Here is a 27,436-nt window from a genome sequence, read left to right on the forward strand (position 1 = left end):
AAATACAAGAAATTATTTTCCTATGTCAGTTTGTGTCTGGTTTACTGAAATTTTAAATGAAAGAGAAACTATCTCTAGAATTCAAATATACAATGTGTGTTTTCTAACTCTTCTGTTTAAGTATTTGGTCAGCCAATGCGACTATCATTGTATAATGGCTGTAATAGTTTCTTTGAACCACGGGGGGGCCCTATCTTCACGTCATAATCTTTTTCACTCTGGTGATTCTCAATGACTGCCATCGGGCGTGGGGCAGTAAAGGATCAAATTTCACGTAATTAGTCCAATAATGATTATTTATTGATTACAATTTGCACAGATAGACAGAGCAATTACATGCCCTTCCACTAAATGGCTGTCAAATTAGCTTTAGGTTCAACTAAACAGAAGATCCCACATTCAAATTCATTATTACTTTACTGAACAGATTTATTTGTTTGTTTTTATTTTGAATTTAAATGATGAATTGCAGAGTGACCACCTTTTGCCAGAAATAAATCTTTCCTCATAATTCTTTGTCAGCGTTTTAATAGGAATCTGATTTAGCAAAGGTATCATTGGTATCAGTTGCTTGGTATCAGTGAATACTGAAAAGTTGAATACTTGTATCTGTCTGAAAAAAAAGAGTTAGAGATTAAACATCCCTAGGAAGTAGTGAATAATTTTTCATTAGTGTTAATGTTGCATTCGTGTTCAGGTTCTTCAATCAACAATCCAACAACAGCTTTCATGCTCATTTTGAGTAAAAGTAAAATATTGACTCATGTCAGTACACCCCACTTCACACTTGAGGACGTTTTAAGATGAAGCCTGGTCTCTCTGGTTACTGGAGAGACCTGCAATCCCTTTAACTCCTTCATGTGTGGAGAGCTTTGACATGTGGAGGTGCGGATCTCCTGGAGAGCGACTTTGTCTTGTTTTCTTAGTAAACAGCCCTGCTACCTCTCCTCCACCTCTGAACACTGGGATTCTTTCAGGGCCATTGCTTAAGGGCCCTATTAATAATTGGACGTTTCCTCAAATATTAATTACGGGCATCTTTTAGACGGTAGTTATGCAGGGTGGAGGGACTTCACTCCATAAACCTTCTCCTCCCTAATTTTCCAGACCCAATTTTCCACTTATGAGGTCCAAGAGAGGATCTTGGAGCAAGGGTACAAATTAAGAATAAGTAGCACTTATATACTAGTGGCAAATGCCCTGAAATTTCCCAGCAGATGGCAAACTGATGAAATAAAATAAACATGGACAGTAAGCTTGGGAAATAGGTTTTGAAATTTGATTGAGTGGAAGACTTCCAGTTCCCGGTTTCAAATGAGATGCCTTGCTCTTCATTGAGTCTGTGACTTACGTGTGGAAGTCTAGACTGCACTGGAAGTGCATGGAACACATGAAATGCATGCGGAGATGCCAGAATTGCATGTGAATAACGACAAAAACATAAATGCTGGTCAGGATTAAACAATCATGAATAAATAGTACAAATATTAAATGTTACGCCCCCCTCAACCTACCACACCAATGTACAGTATATGAGGGTAACCGCATTATTATTATTGATTGGTAATGGACTCATCTTGAATCCAGCATTTTGAGAGCATGTTTCATTATCTGTGTGATTAGATTCTATTTACCGTAGAGCTAATGATTTTTGAAGTCTATATTCAGAAGAGGCCTGATCCTGAACTGAAGATTTTGTGGGACTAGTGAACCAGACAGTGCAAATACAGTCATAGTGAGAGGGCAATACAATAAAGGGAGTGTGCCATACTGTGGTGCTTTGGCATAGACAAGATCTCCTAACTTCCACATCGGCATCGGTCATTGTTTGCTTTTATGATGTACATATTCAAATTGTTGAATAACAGGATCTCACATTATCATCTATGCATGCAAATAAGAATGAATAGGGGTGTTGGAGGTGCACAAGGCCCACATTGTTCCTCCTCGCTGTCTGCATGTGATAACAATAAACCCATTCATTTGACCACACGAAGGGCCTTGGCTGATTCCAGTTTTATATTTGGACCCAGACTCAGCTTGCTGCCCCTCTCTTTCCACCTTGATTTGTTTCTTGTTGCCAGATGACCTTTTATTGTGGCACTTATCCATCCCTGAAGCTTGAACATCAATATAAGGCTGGGACGTTGTAACATCATTAGGAGAAACATTTATGTGTCTCCTTAGAACGTTCAGAGCGCAAGCGTCATCAATTACATAAGCACACAGTGAAACCGCATCAATGTTTCTGCACGCTAAAAATACATTTCCGGGTTTTAATCCAGCAGGATTGCCGTGCTGCCACAAAACCACCAGACTCCAGGAATAGCTGAAAATGGACTTTTAATGACAACCGCGACAAGCCCAACAAATAACAGGTGAGTGCAGTTGAATTCAAAGTTTGCGTAAAGAAACTATTTGGATTTCCTGGGCAAAAATGACAATTCGAATGGTGTGAGAATGGGGAGTAATTCTGTTTGTCGATGGAGGTGTCTGCCATACACGATGGGCCACCTGTATGGACAAATACACCAAATGATGATTCAATTGTCTTTATGGGTACTTGCTTTTTTCTCCACATTAAGCTCCACTTCTGCAAGTAGAAGCTGCTAGACTTATTCAGCAGCCTTGCACCATCCTGCTTCTCATTATAACAAAAGCCCCCTCCAAAAAACAAATCATAGAACTTGGTGTGACCATTTGTATCACGTGGTGCAGCATCTCTTTTTGCACAGGCATGCCTAGGCTACCCATAATAAAAGGCCACTCTTAAATGTAATTACATTTATTTTCACTGTATTGTGGGTGGTTAAAGCGGGCAGCAGAAAACCGATCAGGTATCGAGAGTGAACACATTTTACCTCACACAATCTAACACACTGGCATTCACTGGTGTCCCCCGCCTGCTGCCCAAAGTCAGTTGGGATAGGCTCCAGCATATCCGCGACCTTTGATGGTTCAGAAAATTCATGGATGGACAATCTAACACATCTCCTTTGTATAGACTACATCACTTGTGCCGTTCTTCCATGACCATCACATTGTGCTCCAGCAAGTTAAAAACTAAAAAATCTAAACTTTGCTTTAGAAAGATTTGTGATTGTGAGAGAAGTAGGCCATTTGTGTACATACTATAAAAAATGTCTTAATTTGAGTTCAGCTCATGAAAATGGTAAAAAAAAAAGACAGATGTACTTGCAGTACTTTCGTGCATGCAGTGCATATTGACCTTAGGTCATTTGGTTTCACCTTGAACTGAATAAACTTTGAACAGCTGCGCTTTCACACGGTGGCGGGCGACTCCCCTCACTGTTACGCAGTTCCTTCCAAGCACTGATGTTTGATTGCCCAAAGCCCGGTCATCACACACACAAAAGCCACCATGAAGAAAAGCTTTGCTTCCTTCCTGTCTTCCTATGCTGTGTTCAGCCCTGATGAGCAGGCTCAATAAGCTACTACGTCCGTCAGCTGCCACAGACGGTGGGGAAGGTGCAGCTAAAACCAACAAAGGGCGCTCACGCAGTCGCATTTTAATTTTTGCACACACAAGGCAAATGTGCTTTTTTTTTTTTTTTTTTACTCTTTATGGAGCAAGAAAATATGCATGTGTGAAGTGTGGTTAATCTCAATCGGTAAAACAAAAATATAAATCTAAAAGTAATGTAATGGCATTGTGCCATCATGTTGAAATGCAGTCCAACCTAAAAACAAAACTACAGTAGTACAAAACATAACAAAAATCACAAAACAAAAATAAAACAATACGGCATGTCAGTATCTGATTTGTGTTCAAATTATCACATATACTTTGTCTATTCGGAAAGTGTTTAGTTTGTACTTAAATTGGAATGTTGTTTTAAAATATGCTTATAATGGGAAAAAAAAATATTTTACATCTGGGATGTCCCACAACCCAATCAGACTAGCACCACCTCCTTGAATCCTAAATAGCAGCAGGTAGCTTCATGGAGCATTAGGGAAGCAAAGTAAACCTCTCCTGTTATTCAAAACAGGTTGAATGCATGTTCGACTAAAAACTGGGCAAAACTGTTCGGTCTTTGTTATTCAAAGTGATGCTGTTAACCCTTTGCACTCCTTGTTCCTAACATAAGCCCCATCTTCATTCACTGAAGTGACAATGGTTGCAGAGAGGCCTGCAGTTGGCGAGATAAAGACCAAACACAAGGACAAGTCCCCCTTTTCTGCCTCTAATGGGATTTGGGCCATTTCTATCATGAAGCAGAATAGGTGAGAGTTGATAATCACGTAACACTCCCCCACCCCTCCCCCGAGAGCCCTCTTGTCAATCAGAAAGGCTGCAGATGAATAGCAAACAAGTGAGAGCAAGTTGCACCTCTGAGTGTCAATCAAAACACTGAATGCTGCAAACACAAATGTGTGCTGTCAACAAGCGTCATGTTCTTGTTTGGCCTGCAGGGGATATTCAAAACAAAGGAATTCCAGAACAAACCTTTGATTAAAACCGATGACACCGATTGTCAGCAGAGTTGAAAAACACTTTATGTTACAACAATCAAATAAAAATCAGACTCTGTCAAACATCAAGATTATTTTTATTTCAAACGTTAATTTAGTTGCCTTTTCACTGACACTCAGCTAGTCTCCAGCACTGACACAAATAAATACTTTGCACTATAAAATAGTAAACCATCAAATAAATATATATAGTTTTTGAATTCACACTAAGAAATATTAAAATTAGAAAATATTTTTTTTATAGGTCACTGTGCAATTGTACAAACTCTTCTTAAGCAAATGACCTGAAATGAGAAGTGATGAAATCTACATTGCAGTGAACGTAAAAAGCACTTGTCACAGTTGGCAATATTCTATGATACAAAAATAAAGCATCTCACTAATGAAAACATACTAGTTAGTTGTTAGAATTCAGTTCTGAGAATTAAGTCCACAAAGTTTAGAACTACAGTACCACTGATTTGAGTGCAGACCTCCTCCACCAAGCCCCCTCAAAATCCATGTTGGATCAGCACCAAATCATATACTTTGATAGGTAACCCTCCGACCTTGTATTTGTCACCGATACACTTCATGATGGGAATTCAAGCCAAATGTTAGCAAAAAAAACCCAGAAGAAAAAAATCAATCCGAACTTGCATCGAAATGTAATTGGTTCATCCTTGGGCTGTGCCACACCCCTCACACAAACATCGTTGAAATTGTACAACCACCTTGGGAGAGGTAAAAAAACAAGTTCGGCAAGGCTGTATGCCTTCAGAAGAGTGCAGCGCTTGTTTTGGTTCCTTTCAAGTACGACTCAAAATGCTGCCATGCACCCACGGTGCCGGCCGTAGCTCAAGGCATGGAGAGCGTCTCATCCCACTTCAACCCCAGGACTCAAAAACGGCTTCAGTCAGTTTCATACTCATTCACACTCCCACGCTACGTTTACATGCAAAAACAGGGACACCAATGTTTTAGAATGCATATAAACATCTGAATCTGACTATGTGCAAAATTTTTAAAAAAAGTCTATATTATGTGATTAGAAAAAAAAAATCTCTTATAGTGCCTGCTTTCTGCGCATGAGCACCATGGTAACACTCACAAGAGGACCAGTTGATGCCATGTGGGCTCCGTGTTTGGACAGATAAGATATAAAGATGGAAGGGAAACACAAGTTTCAAGAGTAGCAGAACTTCTACAAAACATAAGCTTTAACACAAAGGAAAAATAGTAAATAATAGTGTGAAAATCATCTACAACAAGCACAATATTGTACCTATTTAATCAAACTTCAGAATCATTCATTTTGTATTATGTTTCAATTTGTACTCAGTTCAGTATTATTATTTAGTTTTTGATATTTAGCACATTCATGTTGTCAGCAAAGTACAAATTTGTACAATGTTGGCAATATTTAGCTTTTGTGTGAAATTTCCAGGATGGACCTAAAATGCAAGACAAACATTATTGGTGAACTTAATATGATTATCTATCTCAGAATTTTGGAATGCATATGCCCAGCTAATGATTGTTTCGGTACATTTGCACAACTTGCATTTCTCTTAACAAGGAAATTCACAATGCTTTACTCTTCAAGATTTTGAAATCTATTATTCCATTGATAAATTGAATAATATGATCCAGTGTCAGTTGCATTAAAGTGTGTTAAAAATATTTTCCCCCAATTACTTACTGCCAATTATTTTTGTTTATTTGATATTATTCAGTGATTGAAAACAACTGAACATCAGTTCAGAGATATCACACAAGAAGGATTAATGTTTTTTTTTTTTCAAAGTAAAAGCAGATGTTTGCAAATATCTTATTTTGGTTAAACGCAAAAGATGTTCACAGTAGGAAGTAGCGACGGATCTTAGAGTGCCATCAAAAGCTTGCAGCAGAGAGACTGGGGGAGTCACAGAAATGTCGAGGAGTGGTAGTCATTTGATGTTTTTTATGGCTCAAACCATTGTTGTGAATTTCCAGCTCCTTGTAAGAGAACACCAACCTGTGCAAAAGTACCCAACAGTTGTTCAAGTTCGAAAAAGGTCACATTAAGTTCCCCTGAAAAGGTTCGAGTGCTTTTTCCATTCTGAAATTTCACCCCAAAGCCAAATCTTCCAAACATAATCATAGTTAGGATGTAGATCAATTAAACCCAGTGCATTTAGAAAGCAATTCATTTTTGCATGCAAACATAGTCACACTCACACACACACGTTCTACGTTGGCTTGCTCCCAGCCTCAAAGTGGATTAGGTTTTTGCACTGACAGCCGGGCCGCGTAGCGCGGTCATAGCAGCTCTGGCACGCGGCGACGCATCCTCGAGCTGGAAGGTAGCAAAGGAGACACGGGAGGATCACAGCCATAAGTGATGTGGCCGTCCAACGGATGCAGCAGTGCGCCTGCGTGCAGGAAAAGGGCTTGTCGGCACACGTGTCTTCGTCGTCGGTGGAACAGTGGTAGAACAGCCCCTTGACACAGCACACGCATGTACAGTATTCCACCGCGTGTTGCACAGAACATACGCAACGCCTGCCGCACATCACGCAGTAGGGCATCGGGCGAGGGCGCCTGCATTCGTCGCACCGGCACAGACCGCAGCGCTGGCACTTGGAGTGCCTTTTACACCCACCGCTGCCGGGTTCAGCCACAGACAACTTTGGCTCTTCATTTAACGTTTTTTCACTTGAAATTAGCGCTGCAGATGTGGGCTGGGCACTGACTATCCGATCACCATTTCCCGTGATGTCGAGGAGTCTCTGACCCGAGCAAGTGCTCCCCGCACTACTCTGAGAGTCCTCCGTCCCGGACGACGGCATTGGGTTGGCACGCAAGTTCTGAAGATCACTGGGCCTCTCGTCCTGGGTGTCCTGATGAATGCCGGAAAACTGTGACTTAACTGGGTCACTCTTCTGTGAGGCCGGAGTCCTTGTGGGTCCTTCTGTGTACTCATTGCGGCTCCCAATTATCCTCATCTGATCCAATGCCAGCACGCCATCGTGGGCTAGCAAAGGCCTCGGCTGCTGGCTCCCATCGTCCTGTGATGACCGCAAGCGGTGTCCTCCTCCCCCGTCGTGGAAAGTCGCATTTCTGGGATCCATCGCGGGAGTGAAGGGCCACTCGAGCTGACATGGGACGCATTTGAAATCCTGCAAGAGGGACAGACAGCTTATACCTACCAAGCATGCAAATGATGCCATGCAAATGATAACAGACGCCGAAGCGGGCAAAAGTGACTCAGACAAGCCAATGTGTCAAACTGGATTTAATCTCTGTGCCATATCTTTTTTGTGTTATGTTTTGTAATATGAGAGGGAGGTTTTGAGCGTGCACACTTTCAATAAATAACCTCTAAGAAAACTGTTATCTGTTAATTGGATACATGATTGGTTTGCATACTGCGTGTTACTCTGCATTTGTGCATTGTATTAAAGGTACAGCTTTTGTTTTGATCAATATTTCACACCAAAGTCCAACAGGTTAATAACGCTCCACTTTTCGCCTTCCTAGTGCTAATTGGCTTGCAAATCCATTTTCACATGGAAAAAAGGAGAAAAAACGCAAGCTTTTGTTGAAAGGAGTTGGTACCCCTACAGAAGGTGTAAAAACGTGGTACATAGATCTTATTTGGATGCTCAAACGTTAAACAGACACATGCAAATAATCAAGTCCTGTAATTAAGTGAACTTAAATGTGACTTTGTGGGCAGAGAGATTAGGAGGGTGCAAAAAAGCCCCACTGGTTAGTTTACTCATGAGGGAAGAGGATGGGGGTGGGGTTTCATACTGCCACCATTCTTCTGTGCAGTGTGCATGCAGCCACAGCAGCAACTGACATGCCTGGCAAACAGATGGCATAACTGTTCATTTACGATACATGGTCATATACAACCGCTGAGCATGTGTTTTGGCATAACTTGGGTTTTATTGTTTGTGTGAGGAAGAAAATAGATGCAATGTGCATGTATGTGTGTGTTTTGGCCTAACTTTGGTTTTCTTGTTTGTATTAGGAAGAAAACAAATGCAATGTGCATCTTACTGACCTCTAAGGAACACGCCTACATGTAACAAGAAGTTGTGAGATGCAAAAACAAACAATGCATGTCGAGATAGGTTCGTGCTGCTGTTGAAAGCAGAGAATGTAATGGCTGTGTGTACATATGTGTGAGACCTGTTTATTTCACATTCAAATTCAGTCATTAATGTTATTTTTTTACTCAGAGCCAGATTGAAAATGCTGACTTACCGGGTTTACAACACTTTATTTTCAGTTTCAGCTTTCAAGAAAGTTTATCCATAAAAGCAACCAAAACAGAAGACTGTTTATCCCATCTTTGGCGCATGCGCGCTATGCACCTACTCCACTTTGTTTTTAGGAAGAGTAAAAAAAAGTAGGGGCAAGTCACAAAGCCGCTCCAAAAAGTTTTGCCTGTTAAATCCAAGAAGCTTTGAGAAGTATTTTGTGCTCCCTCGTGAGTTGCTTTCCAACTCGTGCTGTCCAGAGCTGAGGTTTTGGAATGGGGCTGTAAATTGCGTCATATGATGGGGGAGGAGAGTGGTGGTGGTTATGGCGGTGTGTGCGTGTGTGTGTGGGGGGGGGGGACTGTTGTTCCAGCGGATATCTCGCATCCGGTGCTCAGTCATTGGCTGGCGGCTCACACTCATTCACACAGGCGGTTGGATCAATCCGAACCCCGTTGGTCAGGGCAAAGGTGCAACAGGGTGCAGCTGACCCTGAACATGTTATAAACTTATAGCTACTTTAGCTACGTCATAACGCAACGTTGAGATTTTTTAAGCACATATTTTATACGCTTAAGCGGCAATAAAAGAAACATCAATTGGAAGGATCTGCTTAAAAGTATATTTTAGTTAAATTTTTTATTTTTTATTTTGCATCGTGCTGGGCATTTTGTACTCTTGCATTGTTGGCTATTATATTTTATTCACTATAAATTGAGTTTTCAATTGTAAAACGCTTTATCAGCTTTGGATGAAGTGTGCGAAAATACATATACATAACTTGTAAACATAATGTTCGTTCACAACAAATAGCCTACATCCGAAAATTTTGACAGGCCAATGTGGCCTTTTAAACACAGGATTAAATGACTATATCCATTTACGCTCTCTCGGCTAATACAACTAGTGTGTGGACGGACCTCTTTTGACACAATACTAATGACAAAATGCTGTATATTCCTATCTAATCTAAATAGTTGCATGGCTGTTGTGTGCTATAAAATCCAACTGATATTCCAAGTGCGTGAACATTCTATTCAGCTCACCTGTCAAGGTTAAAGTGTGCCTTTTGCAAATTTATCACCAGAAATTCAAATACGCCCTTTTAAAGGAGTAGCCGAAATTCCCAGGTAATGTGCCAGGATGGCACTCACCTACGTCTCACCGGTCAATATAATGAATTAGTAAATCGACATATCTCCCTTTCCCGAGAGCTGCGAATCGGCATGAAATAGTGCTCTCTTGGGGATGAGCCTTAACAAGACAACTTCCAACGTCAAGTCAGAGAAAATTCAAATAGAGAATGAAATAAACCTGCAATGTGTTATAGTCACAATAAAACACACACTCGCAAAATAATTGTTCTCCAAATTAAAGTTAAGAATATGCAATTCCCCATGTGATTTGTTTTAGCTCGAGTTGATTGATCAATCCAGCTCACTTTATGTAATTAAAACCGTTATTGCATCACACTCCAGGTTGAGGTCACTTTCACCAACTTCTAGGGTGACTTTAATTAATTTGGAATCGAATCAGGAAGCACTCAGCATCTCTCTTTATTTCCCCCCCTATTTTTTCACTCGATTGCCAACTGTTCCCTGTTATCCTTCTTCTTTATGGCCTACAGCTGGCCCACATTAGAATAATATTTGGTAAAAGGATGCTGGTTAAAAACAGACAGAAAGGCTTCATAAATCGTATTTTGGACGCCATCCTGAAGGGCAATGATTATTGCAGACTTGAGAATTAGCATGCATTCATGCAGCATTTGTATTCGTGCCGTATTGTTTGTGTTTGACTGCGTGTGTTTACAAACTGGAGAAACAATGAGCACCTCAGTGCCACTCCGGCGTTCACTGTGCAAATGAAAAAGTGTGGAAAAATGTCTATTTTTGTTGAAATTACATTCATTTCTAAAATCTGTCCATGATCTGTCCATGAAAAGCAATGGAAAAATCTGAAAAAAGTGCAGGTGGTTTTTTTCTCAAGGCTGACAATCAAAAGCGTTTCTTTTCAGACAACATACAAGAAATGTGACAAGGCGTTTGCTCCCTTCAAATTTTTGTTTTGATTTCCAAGAGCCGTGATTCCAAAGTTGGCCGCTAGGGACCACTGGTGCCTTTTCTAATGTTTCCCTCTTGTGAAATGATGGTATTTGCTGTCTGGTTCCAAGCATTCAATAATGCTGCAAAGTATACATTTGTGGCTTGTCTCCATGGTGCTTCTTTCCGAACCAGTAAATGCTGAATGTTATCTGCCGGAGCAGATGCTGTTCTCTCTTGTTTTGAGGGCTCCCCTGCCAAATCCCAGCAATGTCCTTCCCAGACTCAAGGATACAAGTTTTGTTTATTGGGTTTTCACATTTTAGGTGACGTTTGGCCACGACATAAAAAGAATTCTCAAACGTGACAATTCACTTTGAACCTGTTAAACACCGACATAAGTTACACCTAGGGATATACCGTAATTTTCGGACTATAAGTCGCACCGGAGTATAAGTCGCACCAGCCATAAAATGCCCAAAAAAGTGAAAAAAAACATATATATGTATACAAGTCGCTCCTGAGTATAAGTCGCCCCCCCACCCAAACTATGAAAAAAACCGCGACTTATAGTCCGAAAATTACGGTACTCCATCAAAAGAAATGATAGATAAACATGGTCCATTTGAGTGTTGCCATCAGTGAGGCCTTAACGACCTGTAATTAATGTTTTTCTGTGACAATGTTCAGATCAAGAAAACCTTTGCTGAGCTAAGAAGACGACCCCAGCACGCACGCACGCACACACAAAAGAAATAATAAAAAAAAAAGAGATCAAATTGACATGAAGAAGAAGACCCCTGCTACTTAAGGAGAGTAACTGCATCTCTGTGGTCAAAAAGAGGACACCAAATCACAGTGCATCGTGTCATCTCTCACTGACTCACATGCTGTTGCTGCGTCGCCTGAGATGTTCCTGTGGGTACTGAGTGTGAATTCACCGCTGTCATCTGTTCCCTTTCATGCTGTAACCATTTTCGGGTCAACTTACTTAAAGATACAGGTGAATGTGGTGGAAATTACACGACAGATAGGTTGAGAACTCCGATGGATTATTTGATCTCCTGTTAAGTCGTAGGCAGGTGCTGTGGGTGTCAGGTGTAGCCTTGAATTTTCGCCATAGCAGTAGATTATAAAGAAGAAGAAGAATTAGATGGATCTTTATTTGTCCGCTCCACATGGTGGCAGGAAATGGAAATGCTCGGTCGTGGCTGGAACCGCTTGGTTGGTTGGAGCCGCTTGGTTGTGACTGCAGGCAGGCAGTGCTATTAAACCTTGAAAGCGCTGTTGCTGGGTTACAAGCTGGAGCCCGAAGACGATCGAATAAAGCAGGACTCGTGAAAGCTTCGCTTCCGTGCGTGTATTCATAAACACTTTTGTAAATCACCCATTGACAAGCAACAATTCTGGAGCTTTCTTCTCATCCTTGGCAGTTGACCTGTTCCACAGAGAGGTCGGTCATCTTGCAAAAAGGCCTCTTTCTGCAATGTCCTTGAAGACTGGACTGCACAGAGCCCTCATGTCAAATGATTGAAACCTCACGAACAGAGAATGGGAGCCAGACCCTGGAATCCAACACCCTCCACCTCTGACCTCACACTCAGTTGACAAAGATTCCCACAGCCACACTGCAAAATCCTCCACGGAAGGCAGAATCTTCAAACACCTTGAGGAAGAACTATTTATAAATGATGTTCTGTTATTTGGCACCTTCAATTTAATTGCATCTAATCATCAAATGTCATCTGCCGAGTTACATAATTTATTTCCCCCTTTCTCTCCTAACTGACTACAGGTTTTCCACTGCACCAATATTCAAACTGACGGAATGATTATTGCTTGAATGCCAATGCCAATGCCCTGGATTTGAACAAACAGGTAAATTCAAGTTCTTTCTTCTATCTGATTTAATTACAACTTGTATGCATCAATAACAGTGACCCCAAATAGGGAAAAGTTTGAAAGAAGATGCTGAATGTGCAATTAAGTTATTTGGCAACAATTCATTATAATCATAAGGTGTGCGTCCATTCACTGCCATCATCAATCCATCCATTAGACTCATTAGGGTCGTAAGTGAGCTAAAGCCGACTCCAGCTGCCCTCAATTCTCAGAGAGCATCAAGACACACAGGTATTCACACCTATGGAGATTGTGCAGTACACTAGTCTTCAATAAACCACCCACGCATGCTTGGGTGCAAGTCCCCAGAGCAAACATGCAATCTCCAAACAAAGAGGCCGGTACAGAGATTCAAATCCTGAACGTCAGAACGATGAGTCAGACATGATGGACGCATTGTTCTGAGCAGAAGTCTGGCAAGCCAAAAACACAAGCGGAAAATTCTAATCAGTCCTTAGTTTCGTGAGGGAATAATGTCAAAATCACCACATTAGTATTACGTATAACATACTGTAATGAAAGTGCACCTTCTTCACAACCCATCGGTACCGATAAACGGCTATACAATGTGTCAAATTTATGCCTGTAAAACGAATCATACTAAAACGAATTGTGCGACCCTATGGAGTTCACAGCTTTGAACATGAGCTGCACTCTTTTCATGGCAGCCTCTGCCTTGCACCAAAAGGAAAGCACGCAGCACTCAGTGACTCGCTCTGCTGGGGCAGAACCAGAGAGGAGAAGGGAGCCACATAATAGTTGCTAATGCGCTGCAAGTCGTGATACGGGTACTGAGTGAGCCTGATCCAGGCCTCTCTTTTGTCTGAGTGGAGAGAACGTGGCTATTCATAGGGGTGACCGCTGCCGCTAAATGACAATTAATTAATTATTGTGCGCTTCATATTCAAATGAGCGCATTTGGTGAAAATGATTTAATTTGGCTCTAGTGCCTTTCAATATTGTTTCATTGTTGGTGCTCAGGGAAATCCAATTGAAATATGATCAAATGAGTTACGTCTCATCTTGTTGGTTAACTTTGTTTGAAGACAAGACTGTTATGTTTTGGATTAAAGGCAGGGATGGCATACAAATGGATTTAGTTATTCTTCCTCATTTGTTATCCATCTATCTTCTGGTCTCTCTGATCCGTGCACTTGTCAGACGTACCTTGCTTCTTGTTCATTGACCACCCCACATGAGCTCCTTTCTGTGATTAAACCCCCCCGCCCAAATGATCCCCTCAACTGTCCTTACGAACAATATCCCTGTTAAGCAAAAAATAATGTAGATAGGAGAATCCGAGTTTGAAAGGAGGTATTAACCACAAGATTAATTATTTCTGGCAGGAGGTTATCAGTTTGTCGGTCGAAATAACTTGTACCGTATTGTGGCTAAGGTCAAGGACTACAGTAAGTCTTTGGCATTTTAAAAATCTATTAAGATATCCCACTCTGCTGCCTTCATAGAATAGTGCTATTCTCAATTTCTACACTATCATTGTATATGAAAGCCTGTTAACAATAAATGTTAATGTTAATTTTCTACATGAACTAGTTCAGTTCACAACTTTTAAAATGAACGAGTTCAATTCATAGTTCATTATTGAAAATGTATTAACTAACTTTTCAAAAAATGATAAGTTCATAGTTCTTTTCTTCCCCACAATCAAAACAAAGGTTGCTGTGACCTGTTACCCTCCGGCATATCGGCATTTTCACCCATAATCATTCACACTAGTATCCAGGTGCTGCTGTCACCTTACTATCTCAAGCACAAGAGAAATTTGAATTGTCTTTTTCTTTAATGAATTGAAATAAAAACATTGCTGCGGCAGCGGCTCGGCAGGGCACTGGGTAGCACGTCCGCCTCACAGTTAGGAGGGTGCGGGTTCGATTCCACCTCCGGCCCTCCCTGTGTGGAGTTTGCATGTTCTCCCCGGCCCACGTGGGTTTTCTCCGGGCACTCCGGTTTCCTCCCACATCCCAAAAACATGCTTGGTAGGCCGATTGAGCACTCCAAATTGTCCTTAGGTGTGAGTGCGAGTGCGAATGGTTGTTTGTCTCTGTGTGCCCTGCGATTGGCTGGCAACCGGTTCAGGGTGTCCCCCGCCTACTGCCCGATGACGGCTGGGATAGGCTCCAGCACACCCGCGACCCCCGTGGGGACTAAGCGGTGCAGAAAATGGATGGATGGACATGGCTGCGGTCCAGAATGTGCAAACACAAACAATCTGCTGGAGGTGACAGACTGAGGCAGGAAACAAAACATGTACAAATGAAGTGGAAAACATTTAAAGTTCCATTACATTTGCTTTAACGATCTTTTTATTTATAGTGAATGTGTTATTTCTGAACCTGTTTGCCCAAATAACCAGAAAACCTTTATAATTTGAGACATATTTGCAAAGGGTGCAAAGCCCAAATAAATTACTAAAACAATAAAAAAAACAATCTCATTAAGAGTAACTTGTGGTTCAACGCCATTTATGATTGGCGACTCTTTTCTTGAAAAGGAACGAGGATGGAATATACATGAATAAATAAACACATTGTTCATGTGAGCCGGGAAAAAATGAGCACCCACCACTGATCATTAACCTAGGCTAACGCAGTAGTTAAGCTGTAATATTAGCAAATATTTGTAAGAAAAACACGTCCATAAATAAATAGATAACACACAACTGCCTATTTTTTTTTTCTTTCTTCCTGATGAATTTGAGTCCAAAAACAAGCTGTCTGTCCTAAACTATTGGCATGTGTCTGCAAAGCCCAATTAGCAGTCCTGAGACTTATTTGTAAACCTCTATGCAATTTCCCATGTGCAACATCAGCTTGCAGTGGGTTGAGGCAATTTTGAAAATGCACTATAGTGAAATAGCTCGTGCTGGCAGTGAACTTGCGCGAAATGGAATTCACGCACACTCCACACACACAGTCTGAACAAGCCTCAACCATATCATTACTGTGCAGTCTCATACAGCTTTCATCTCCTCTCCTGCAAGTCTGTACGAAGAAAATTTGATTTCCGCCTCATAACTCTCTCCATAATGCGATATCACCGAAACTAAATTGCCAAGATAACCTTTATCAGAGTAGAGGTGAAATCTGTGAATGCTTGTGCGCTTATTCTGCTGCCAGGAAATAATAAAAGTACTGAATTTGGGAGGAGAGGTTGGGAGTGGATAATATTTATTTTCTCTTGGGCAAAGCCACTGACTCCTCATCTGCTTAGTGGAAGTAGAAATGGTGCGTGGAGTTTAAACCTCTCAACAAGTGCCTCTTACACAACCTTTTTTTTTTCCCTGAGTCTAGGTTTGTGGAAAGTATTGAGCTTGCAAAAGATGAAACGCGTATAAAAAGACAAAGGTCTCTCGGGGTCTCTTGCCTCTCACCATATATCATCATTATCTTCTACATCAATCTACCTACAATTATTGGCATGTATTGTCTGAGGCAAAGTCAAGGTTAATATGTTTGATGCATCTGCTTACTAGACAGACAGAACGGTACTGTATTTGTGCTAATATAGCGAAGACAATTGGCTACACCTAAGCCAGTAAAAGTACCAAGTCTAAATAGCTTCAGTCATCATCGTCAAATTTGACAAGAAAGTTAGAGGAAACCAAAAACTGTGATTTTAACATCACGTAAATGTATCTGATCACATCTAGAGTAGTGATCTAGTGAGAGTAGGCATTAAAAAAAACAATCATTGCTTTGGGAGCCTAAATGATTTATGTACACGCTTAAAACTGCTGATTTAAATATTGGACCAACCCAGGAAGTAGGGTCAGGATTGGATTGCAAAAAAACCCAATCCAATTGTTTATACAATAAAATTGTTTGTTTTGGGCGAAACAAGTTAAATTGATTCATTTTTAACTCAAATTGGGTTAAACCCAGGTGCCAGATTGATGTAAGCCTCTCATATGTTAGCAGAAGCATGCAGACATGAATGCCGAGTTTCTGAATACCAGAGGTCGCAAGGTATTTGTCTGCTGCAGATATTTTCCCCCAGACATTCTGAGATGTTTATGTAATTTTTCTTCTTGGATAACTACGCTTGACATTGGCTGATAACTGGCGTCTGCTGGCTAATAAATTCTGCTGTGGATTGTTTCATTGCCTCTGATTCTCTGCATTGTTACTGCAGGCAATGACCAGCTCCAGTGAAGCCGCTATCATAATCTGCAACAAACACGGCACACTGTCTGCTCTCTCTCCAAAGTTTATCTTCACTGTCAGGCACCGGCGTGTTTAGTCATAACGGTCTCCCTATCGACAGCAATTGTTCCCAAGCAGGAGGGGGTTTCAAAGGTTTAGAAAATTGGCTTTTTATGCTGCAGTAGTCCCCTCTCTCTCTCTCTCTCTCTCTCTCTCTCTCTCTCTCTCTCTCTCTCTCTCTCTCTCTCTCTCTGTCTGTTTCTCGCTCTCTTTTTGTCTGTCGTTCTCTCTCTCTCTGTTTCTGTCTGTCTCATTCTCTCTGTCCCCCCACTCTCTGTTTGTCTCTCTCTCTCTGTCTGTCTCTCTGTCTGTCTCTCTGTCTGTCTGTCTGTCTGTCTGTCTGTCTGTCTGTCTGTCTGTCTGTCTGTCTGTCTGTCTCTCTCCCTCTCTCTCTCTTTCTCTCTCTCTCACACACACAATACATCTTTATCTCTTTGGTTGCAATTCACTGTCTCCTTTCTCACTACTTGCAAACCTCGTGAAGATATTTCGTTGGTTCTCAGGCACAGCAGCTGGTTTATTTGCAGACGAAACAGATCCCAACACTAGTCTTGGTGGAGAAATGAAGACAATGGTGTTGCATTTGTGCTTGGGAAATGACAGACGGACATTATGCGGAAACACTTGGCCTTTTACGAACAAAGCAAGTTTCTATTGCATTATTGGGCAATTAAGCTGAGACGTGGGACATCAGAAAACAATATGCCCAAATCGCTTTGTTCAACAGTTTTGCTTGGCTCAAGTCCACCTCATTGCTCAAGCTCATTAAAGTGTAATGTTGTTAGAAACAATGTGATTGACATAGCATATAGTCAGCCGGTTCAAGTACAGGCCAACTCTTGTTCTGCTTCCCTCTGACACGACTTACAGTATTTACCACATTTAAAGTTGAATAATTGCACCGTATTTTCCGGACTATAAGGCACAGTGTTTTTCATAGTTTGGCCGCGGGTGCAACTTATACTCAGGGGTGACTTATGTGTGAAATTATTAACACATTATTATATAATTTCACATGTTATTTTCACACTAAACCGCATAAGGGCGCTCTAGGCCTGCGGAATAATTGGAACTGCAACTGACGATGAATCTGACGTAAGCGACGTAGAAGAGGAAGCGTCACATCTTCTCCCTCCGAAGTTAGCGTTGTTTAAAAGTGACACAGAGGATGGATATTTCATTGGATTTATGATTTAGAGTGACGCGGATGGTTTGGTAAACTTGTTAGCTTGTTATTTATGCTATAGTTATCTGAATAACTTTTAATTTGTTACGTCAGGCATGTTCTCTGTTCGTTGTTTTTGTGTCATGTAACGTTAGCATTCCGTACAATTATTCAGCCTGTTGTTACCTCTATTCTATTTTTATTTCAAATTGCCTTTCAAGATGGCATGTCTGTTCTTGTTGGATTTTATCAAATACATTTCCACCAAAAATGCGACTTGTACTCCAGTGTGACCTATATACGTCTTTTTTTTCCTTATTATGCATTTTATAATTGTAAACCGTCCAAGTTGAGACATTTTCCTTTTAAGGTTTTACTGTACAATAAAACATCTAACACCATATAAAACAGATTGTTCACATCATAACGCCATGTGACAAAACAGAGCATCTAAGAAAAATGTATTTCATTTAGTATCCCAAGAATTTAATATCGCATGAAATCTTCCAGTCGTTTTCATGCTGCAGGCACTTTTAAAATAAGGTAATAAACTTAATCTGTTAAAGAGGCTTTAAGATAAGACTCTATCCAACAATATAAGCATACACCAAGATCTATTTTACTTAGTCTCAATAAGGAGTTGCAAATACCATTTTCTTTTCACAACAACGTAGAAGACAATAGTGTCGGCATTTTGCTACTATATCAGGAAGCTGCCAAATGCATATTGTGCTAGGGATGCACACTGTAAAAGTGTCTATAGTATGTGATTTGATTTTCGACTCAATTCCCATCTTTACATACAGATACAGAGGCAAGTCGAAACCAACACTATATACATTTCAATACATTCTTTCAATTGTTGAGAAAACATTCCACTCTTGCACATCACATAACACATATGTCACATCATGTATCAATTATCACGTAAAAATGATCCACAATGAGAGAACGATTTTACTTTGCTATGGTAACCCCCCTGCAGCAAGACGCTATTTAAGTCACGAAAATCTTTGCAATCCCATCTGAATTCCAGTGCAAAACTAACACAGGCTCTCCCTCTGAGACCATTAATCATCAACATTTCCATTAGTGCAAAGGATTTTCATTATATTGCAACCTAATAATGGCATCATTTCATTACACCCATGCCTTGTGCCTCTGTTGGGGAGCCTCTTCCATGTTTTACGTGACTTTGACTGGGTAGAATTTAACAATATAATATGACAGTAATCTCTTACAAGTGGGGAAACTTGAAAACTAATCCTGAACATGGAACAGTTAACGTAGATCAGAATTTAAAGAAATGCCCAATCACAAAAAAATGGTATTACCAAATACTCTTCTCTGAATAATTGCTGTTATCGGGGTTGGGGACGGGTTGTACACATGACTCCAGAGAACTTTCTAAACTTTTAAAAATGACAAAAACTATCTAGAGCACTTGGAGAGGAAAATAAGAAAAAAAGGAAAAAAGAATAGTGAAAATTGCAGAAAAGAGGCCAAGTTGTAGCCCTTTTTGGTTTAATTAGGCAATTGGTCTAATTAGGTGTCACACAACAAGTCACTTGCATAATTTGTTTGGCATTAATGGTACAGTCAAATTCAGAAAATGATCCATTTTCATTTTGTTGTGTGATGTTATCTTATAAATTAAAGGCAATGCTAAAAAAATGGAATCTCGTCAAGGGCGCTGAATAAACTAGGGCTGCAGTAATTGAAGTGTTGAAGTCCTTAATAACTTTAGTCAAGACTATGTACAAACAAACATGACCTTTTTCATGCATTTAATTGGCTCAGATTGTCTTTAATTAGCAACAGGGATGACAGTACCAACAGTTGCACTGGCATGTACTTGTCAGCACATTTCTTTACATTTAAAAACGAATCTTTTAATGCTAAGAGAGATTCTAGGATATTTTCACCAAGCACTCATTTCACATTACCTACTCCTTTAGTTGATTTTAGAAACTTAGCAAAAACATGGATCCTGATACAACGCAATCTAATACAACTTTATTTGTAAAGAGTATTTTACAACAGACACATCTATAACAAAGCACGTCACAAATAGCAATGGGACAGTGAAAACAGTAAACTCAAACATACATTTGCAGAACAATAACAGTCAAAAAAATCAGTCGAAAGCCAAACAATAAAAATGGGTCTTCAAATGAGTTTCATAAATAGACATAGCGGGGGCTTGCTTAATATTTAAGGGGAGGTCATTCTGAAAGGAAGGACCGGCAACAGAAAGAAAAGACATTATTCTTGTAATTTGATTATAGAGCGGAATGTTACATTTAACAAACAGGAAGTATTGGAGTTGTTTCATTATTCCATATAAATCTCAGTGTTTTAATTGACAATATACGACGGTGCTGACGAACATTAATGCACAGTTGAGAATTACCCCCCTATTGAGATTAAAAATCTCTTTTTCAAGAGTGTCCTCACCAAGACCGGCAGTAGTACATTTACATAAGTTACAGATAGAAAACGAACAGCCATACATACTGCAATACATTAATTTAACAATTTCACTTAAGCTCATTTCACTTTCTGCCTCCCACTTATCCAACAATATTAAGCAGGTAGCCATCATCAAAAGATAACACTTTTCAGTTTAGAATGATGTGACGGCAAGCACATTCACACTTGAAGTGGATTTTGGACAATGGAACTGAGCAGTTGCTGACCTTAACCTAACCAAACTTCTATTTGAACTTTAATCGTAAACATGCGAGGAACCGATCCAGGTGTGATAAGCTTCCTCAGCCCACTGCTTACTGCCTTTCAGTCCACCCACACACTCTCCTGCCGCTGAGTCCATCCACATGATCTCTTTGTCTCCCTGTCCTTCCACTTACTCTCTGAAGCCAATGAATGAGATGGACTGATATACTTTGAACAAGCCCTACAAAATATAAAATTTTCATTTCGCTATTTGAGCTCTTTCTCCTTGAGTAATTCATCCGACGTGACAATGAAGAAAGAGGTCCTGTGAGGGGGATATTTAATCCAACAAGTATCCAGTTCTTAACCTTATTATTGTATGGATCTCTTTATGACAAGAGAGAATTTATCTTCGTCACAGCTTTACCTTAACCAGGTGGCTGCTGCTGGTGGTTTGCTTGATGATGAAAGATGAAGAAATCAAGTATCCGATGTGAACGTTAGATCTGTTTTATTGATCGTGGGAATGTGTGATGTTATTATTGTCATCGCCAGGGGAAATCACAGACTTGCAATGAATTTCTGCCCCCGTAAGAAATTCTCAGGAAACTGCAGTCATGCAAACTTGTACGGCTATGAAGATGAATGAAAAAGTTCATGTATAGACATCAGTGTTTCGCATTATTTTTGATATTTGCAGGCCAGCCAGGTCCATATCCCGCTCAAATAGAGGGGGTCCACTTTATACATTCCCTTGCACACCAGTAGTTTTTACGATCGCGTTTTCATTTGCATGTTGCCTCTAATCTTTACTCACTGCCGACTTAAAAAAAAAAAATGCATGCATTAGAGTCAAACAGTAAGTACAAACCCGCTTTGTGAATTGAAGAACGAGCAAAGATGAAGGCTAATTAAAAAACCATGAAATTCAAATATTTACCCACACACGCCTCAGTTACAATTCATTGATCTGAAAGTAAACCGTCAAAACAAGTTCAAAGCCGGCAGACTGTTTTCAGGCAAAGATAGACTTAATAGTGACTACATAAAAAGACTTGAACATTTTTTATAGTCAGGCTCAGACTCACAACACATCGGGGAGCGCGCCTTTATGGGCGGCTCAGTGGCATATTGCTTAGCACAGCAAAGAACTTTTGTGTTGCGCTTTGGGTTTCAATATCCTACTTGTGTTGACTTTCTACTAGGTGCTCTGGCTTTCTCACACAGTCCAAAAGATGTGCAGTTGATAAAAAATGTCAACACACCCCTATTCAAATGCTAATTATTGGATACGTGATATAAAAATGAGAAATAGAGCGGTAGCCTCTAAACATTTTCCATTATTAATGTGACTTGCAACATAAGACAATCGATCAAACGACTGATCGACAAAAAAATAAATAAATAAATAAATAAATAAATAGATAGACAAAGTCCATGGTGCCACTACTTTGCTTCACTTCAAGCATGGTGTTCTTTTGCTGATGAACAGTGTACTGTTTGCTTCAAAGATACCTTTTGAAATTATGAACAAAAAGTTCAACCTTGGTTTCACCAGATAGTAACAATTTTATTTTTTTTTTACATGAGTTTGGGAGACTTCACGTGCGCTTTTGTAAAATGCAGGCAGGCTGTTTTACTTTAAGATCTTGCCACTCTACTTCATAGCCAAGGAATACAGGAGATTGTTGTCACATGTACAAAACAGCCAGTACTTACCAGAAATGTCTGCAGCTTCTTTAATGTTCTTGTCAGCCACTTGGCAGCCTCATTTTTTTGTCCTTCCGTTAATTTTAGAGGGATGTCCAACTCTTGGCAATGTCACTGCTTTCCCATACTATAATCATTTGATAATCACTGTCTACACTGTCGATTATTTTCACCCTACCTATGGCTGATACTTTAAAACAATGAGATGCCATGGAAGCTCTTTGCGGACGACAGTTTGTGCTATTCGATGTGACACGAAATGTTAGGAAAAGCCTACTAGAAAATCTGAACTTTATTTGCCTCAGAAGCACTGAGTGTAGTGGCATTTGTGGATTGACTCCCATTTAACTTGAGTTTGAATGTAGATGTTTATTGAACCACATGATTACAAGAGTGTGTTCACTTATTCAACCACATTTTCTCAATTTTTTTTTCTTTTCACTTATCTCTCAAAAGCCTCATTCTTTATCAATTGAGTTTTATAAGTTATAGGTGGTGATGCGAAAATGAAGCATCAAAGATGCTTCATGAACCCGTTTTTGTATTTATCTCCTCCTCTAGATGGTTGGTTTAAAGCAGACGGTGTTCAAACGTTTTTGGCACCAACAAGACTGAACATCGTCTTTGACATTTGCGCTCCTCTCTTATAATTATGCTATCAGCGAATCTTCTGCTTACCTGTAACCTTTACCTAATTGACCAAAAATGCTCATCTGTCAGTGGGCTTTATTGAGAATAGTGAAGCCGACTTTATGGGCTTGAATATTACTGACTGAAACAAATGTGGTGATGATGCTTCAGGGATTTTACTACCACTTTTAAAATAATGGCGCTTATATGAAATGACAAATATTGTCATAATAGATTAGCTTCAAACTATTGAATTGACTTCCTCATACATGCAAACAATTTTGTGCTTTTACAATGATTTGGATGGGCATTTCACATACATTACAGCTGTTTATCTATTAGCTTTTGGTTTGATCCAAGGTGCAACCCTTCTTGTGAAGGGGAATTCTTATGACAGCAAAGTAATAAATAATACTTAAAAGTTAGGCAGCATGGTAAAATAAAAAAAACCCTACAATACATATATTTATGGGAATTCGGAGTGCGGCATGGTGGGCAGACTGGTTAGCATGTCCGCCTCACAGCGCAGAAGTGCTGAGTTCGATTCCGATTCTGACCTTCCCCGTACCTCCTCCCACATTCCAAAGACATGCATGTAGGTGTGAGTGTGAGTGCGAATTGTTGTCCATCTCTGCTAGGATAGGCTCCAGCATACTCGTGACCGTTGTGAGGAAAAGCAGTTCAGAAAATGGATGGATGGATAGTTAGAAATCCATACTGTACTTGATTTCACCACTAAAGGGCCATTCACCCTCCCAACTGCATCGTGACTCACACAACACAGGACCAAATCGTGCATTTGCCTGCATGTGATTGCTCATGAAGAAAATGTCCTTGAAAGAATGTTAAAGCCACATTCGGCAACATATTCTGTAACTGCATTAACTGTTGCTTCAGTCCCGTCGAAGTGTTACTGCACAGTGATGCTGTTGATTTTTTTCTTTCCGTTATTTCAAATCAGAAGGCCATTCTATTCCCCATGTGCACCAGATGAAAACCAAAGAACATTCATTTCCTACTTCAAGCAGGAAGAAAATGTGACAGTGGCTGTTGCAGACAACAACACATACATCACACGCCGTCGGCACTTAGCGCTAAACACACACACATCGATGTGTGCTTGTTAACCTTTGGACGGGCATCTGTACATGTGCGTTTGTGGCCTGTCCCTTAGTGACGGATGAATCTGGGGAATGATGGAGTGTGCCTGTCTGCGCTACCCTTCCCGGCACGCCCGCACACACACACACACACGCACGCACGCACACACGCACACACACACGCAGCTTTGCACTTTAGCACTACTTGACCAAAGAATGGTGGCTCTTAACATAAATTGCACCATACACAGTCTGGGTCAGTGCCTACATTACCCTCTTCCATCTGTATTATATAACATTTACTGTAAACAGCGATGTATAACCATTAAGGATTATGTCTGTGCATGTGTGTGTTGCTTAGCGAGAGAGAGCGCTTCAATGACAAATATATCCTCTACGATTATAACAAAGAACAATACATGAGGGAAGAACAAAATACATTGAATATAATTAATCATGGGAGCAGGACATATGTGCTGGTTTTGGCTTTACCTTTGTGCCCCAAACCCATTCATACACACCTTTTTCATGTTTCCTCCCCCTATTTCCTCTCAGACTAATGTGCATAAACAACACAAGACAAATCACCACAGAGCCTGAAAGAAAATGGAAGCAGCAGCTTTGCACTAATGTTGCCTGGCAACCAGAACCAAAATGACATACTAGTAATCTCTGAGTATTTTTCATGAAAATGGTGTGTCCAGTGTAAACATGTGCTTTCATAGTTTGGACATAATTTTTGTGAGAACGTGTTCTGTCTATTGTACTAGCAGATGCGGGCATTCCGTCAAACTGATATAATGGTCAGTCAGATTGATGGGATGGTCCGTAAGTCCAGCACTGACGGACAGTGTTGGGCAAATGACTTCCAAAATGTAATTAGTTACAGTTTCCAAAAAGTAATTGAATTAGTATTTGTGTTACTCCCTCATAAATGTAACTAGTTACTAGGAAAAGTAAATACTGCATTACATTTTCAAAAACATTCAATTATGTAAAAGAATTCAGACGTTCGAGCAGGTTCATAGAGTAGAGAACATCATAGACCAGTACTTCTTTTAACTTAATATTCCTTGAACACCAATGTAAAATAAGCATAGAATAGATAATCAATTGTCACACAACTTCTAGGCAATTGTTCAAATCAGCCGGACGCACACACTGCACACTTTTCTATCTTTCACAACAAATCTCTAATGAGAGGAGAAAAAACTTACAGCACTGAGTGCCTGCCAATTCGCTATATGGTAATGTAAACAAACTACATCCATAAAAAAATGTGTATTAATTTGAGAAACTGTTCATTGTGACATTTTAAAGTGGGCAAACTAAAGTATGCAATGTATGAATGTGAGAAAATTGTGAAGAGGGCAAATACATCTTCGCGGCATTGTGCATTTTGATACATAAATACAAATACAGCCCCTATCACAGTTTTGCTTTTAAAAAACTGAATTAAAAAACAATTAATTAGCAGTATGCATATAAGGAACTGCGGAATACAATTGTGATATTGCTGGGTGAGATATTGATGCATTGGGCACTCCATGGATAGCATTCAAGGGTTGGGGGTCAGGGGTCATCAAACGAATGGATTATTGACACACATGGAGTGTACGTGGGTTTGTGCAGAGATTGTCAACTCAATTTGTAGCATGATGTAGCCAGTTTCACTCTTATGGCACTGCACAGTACTGTGATTTACCAGTAGGTGTCAACATTCACCTGTCCTCATTGAAGCTGTTAAGCCCCTCCCCCTCCCCTGGGCACTCACTGCCAAACCCCCAAAACAAAGACATAGCCTGCAGTCTCCTTATCTGTCTGACCTCGGCAAGTCAGTCGTTACCTTCCTTGAATTCTTCAACGAGGTCAAACCCGATGTACACGCCGGTTTGAGTTAGTTTTTGTTTTTGCTGTGTTTGACAACGGGCTGGGTCAGGAACACACAGACACAGACACAGACATCAACCCCATGTTAGTTTTTGTTCAAAAACAGTTGGTCCAACATCTTAGTGGGGTCTCAATCAAGCCAAGTGTTTGTCACTGTTGTTGATCTACTCATTAAATTGCATTTGTATTCGTACACAGTGTATTGCACTAAACGTGGTCATGCTGTCAAACATCTGTGCTTTTTAGTTTTGAGTTTCTGAGATTTTTTTTTCATAACACTGAGCCTGTTATTGCTTTGCAATTTGATTCTCTGTTTTGCTGATGGAAGGGTAGCACGAGAAAGAGAGCAGGCGAGTGACAGAATACAGTCGTTTTATGCTCCTATCTCATATAGATATATCCCCACGATATAACATCACCTACATCGAAGGAATGGGGAAATGAGAGCATGTCAAAATGGAGTCTCTCGGCACAGTGTAATCTAACATGTCGAGACAGGGTGGGACATTTGGAGCAATCAAATGCGGGTGAAGAAAAGCGAGAGGATGAGTGGGAAGCAAGAGGGGAGACCAGAGAAGGCTGACATTTGTTTTCAGATTTACAGACCTTGCTTGCTCAACCTCAGAGTGGAGCGACAGAGGAGCAGAGGGAGCTAATTAACACAGAGCACACCAGTCAGACAGCGTGAGTGATTCTGATCCTGCAGCACTGTCACGCTTGCAACAGCGCCGACAACCCAACCCGAAACTCCCTCTGTTGATCCAAACGCGCTTCCTCGCAGATCATTTAAGGTCGCGGCTCGCCTGAATGCACATTTTTCACATAACCCTTAAAATACATCACACGCACACACACCCAGTAAATGACGGAGGTGCAGCTTCATGATCTCAGCTGTGTGAGTGGATATGATTTTTAATAAAGAAAGGGAATTATGCGCCCGCTCAGCATGCATCTGGTCATTTCTTTCTCTGCTTAAATTAGCACGACAGTACAGTGGGATCTTTAAGGCTGAGTTTCACCAAGCAGAAAAATCTGGTTCAATACAAGTCCATTCTGTCTTCCTAATCAAAAGACGTGAAAGGATATCAAAACTACTTGGTATGGTTACCCTTCGGTTTACTTTTAGGTATGATACTTGAAAAAGGTGATCTTAACGCATGCAATCTCACGCACATATTTTCTCAATATTTGTAACACTTTTAAAAAGGTCACCATCACAGCATAACAGCGGGGAACTTTCAGAGTGGGGAATTCTATTCCTGTTGTATGAAATCCATTATAACTGCAGAAAAGATGCTTAAAGGTGACCACAGAGAGGGCAGGGGTTCTACAGAATTTCTCTGGCAAAAATGTCACAGCAAATGGCAGC

At 40.4% G+C, this 27,436-nt stretch overlaps 1 protein-coding gene and 1 long non-coding RNA gene across 2 annotated transcripts in view; one reads left to right on the forward strand and one right to left on the reverse strand.

The window, feature by feature from the left end:
- The first annotated feature begins 1,903 nt into the window (after positions 1-1,903).
- Positions 1,904-27,436, forward strand: part of LOC119116546 — a 32,777-nt gene continuing 7,244 nt past the window's right edge. Inside the window, exons 1-2 of the long non-coding RNA XR_005096290.1 lie at positions 1,904-2,378; positions 12,567-12,649. This is a non-coding gene — a long non-coding RNA (uncharacterized LOC119116546). The remainder of the gene's footprint in view (positions 2,379-12,566; positions 12,650-27,436) is intronic.
- spry2 (sprouty RTK signaling antagonist 2) lies at positions 3,782-9,048 on the reverse strand. The gene is made up of 2 exons (XM_037241984.1): positions 8,734-9,048; positions 3,782-7,637 (listed from the first exon to the last, which is right to left on the reverse strand). The coding sequence occupies exon 2, from the start codon at positions 7,587-7,589 to the stop codon at positions 6,708-6,710; it is 882 nt and encodes a 293-aa protein (XP_037097879.1). The 5' UTR covers positions 7,590-7,637; positions 8,734-9,048; the 3' UTR covers positions 3,782-6,707.

Source organism: Syngnathus acus, chromosome 2 (genome assembly GCF_901709675.1).
Source record: "Syngnathus acus chromosome 2, fSynAcu1.2, whole genome shotgun sequence".
NCBI lineage: Eukaryota > Metazoa > Chordata > Actinopteri > Syngnathiformes > Syngnathidae > Syngnathus > Syngnathus acus.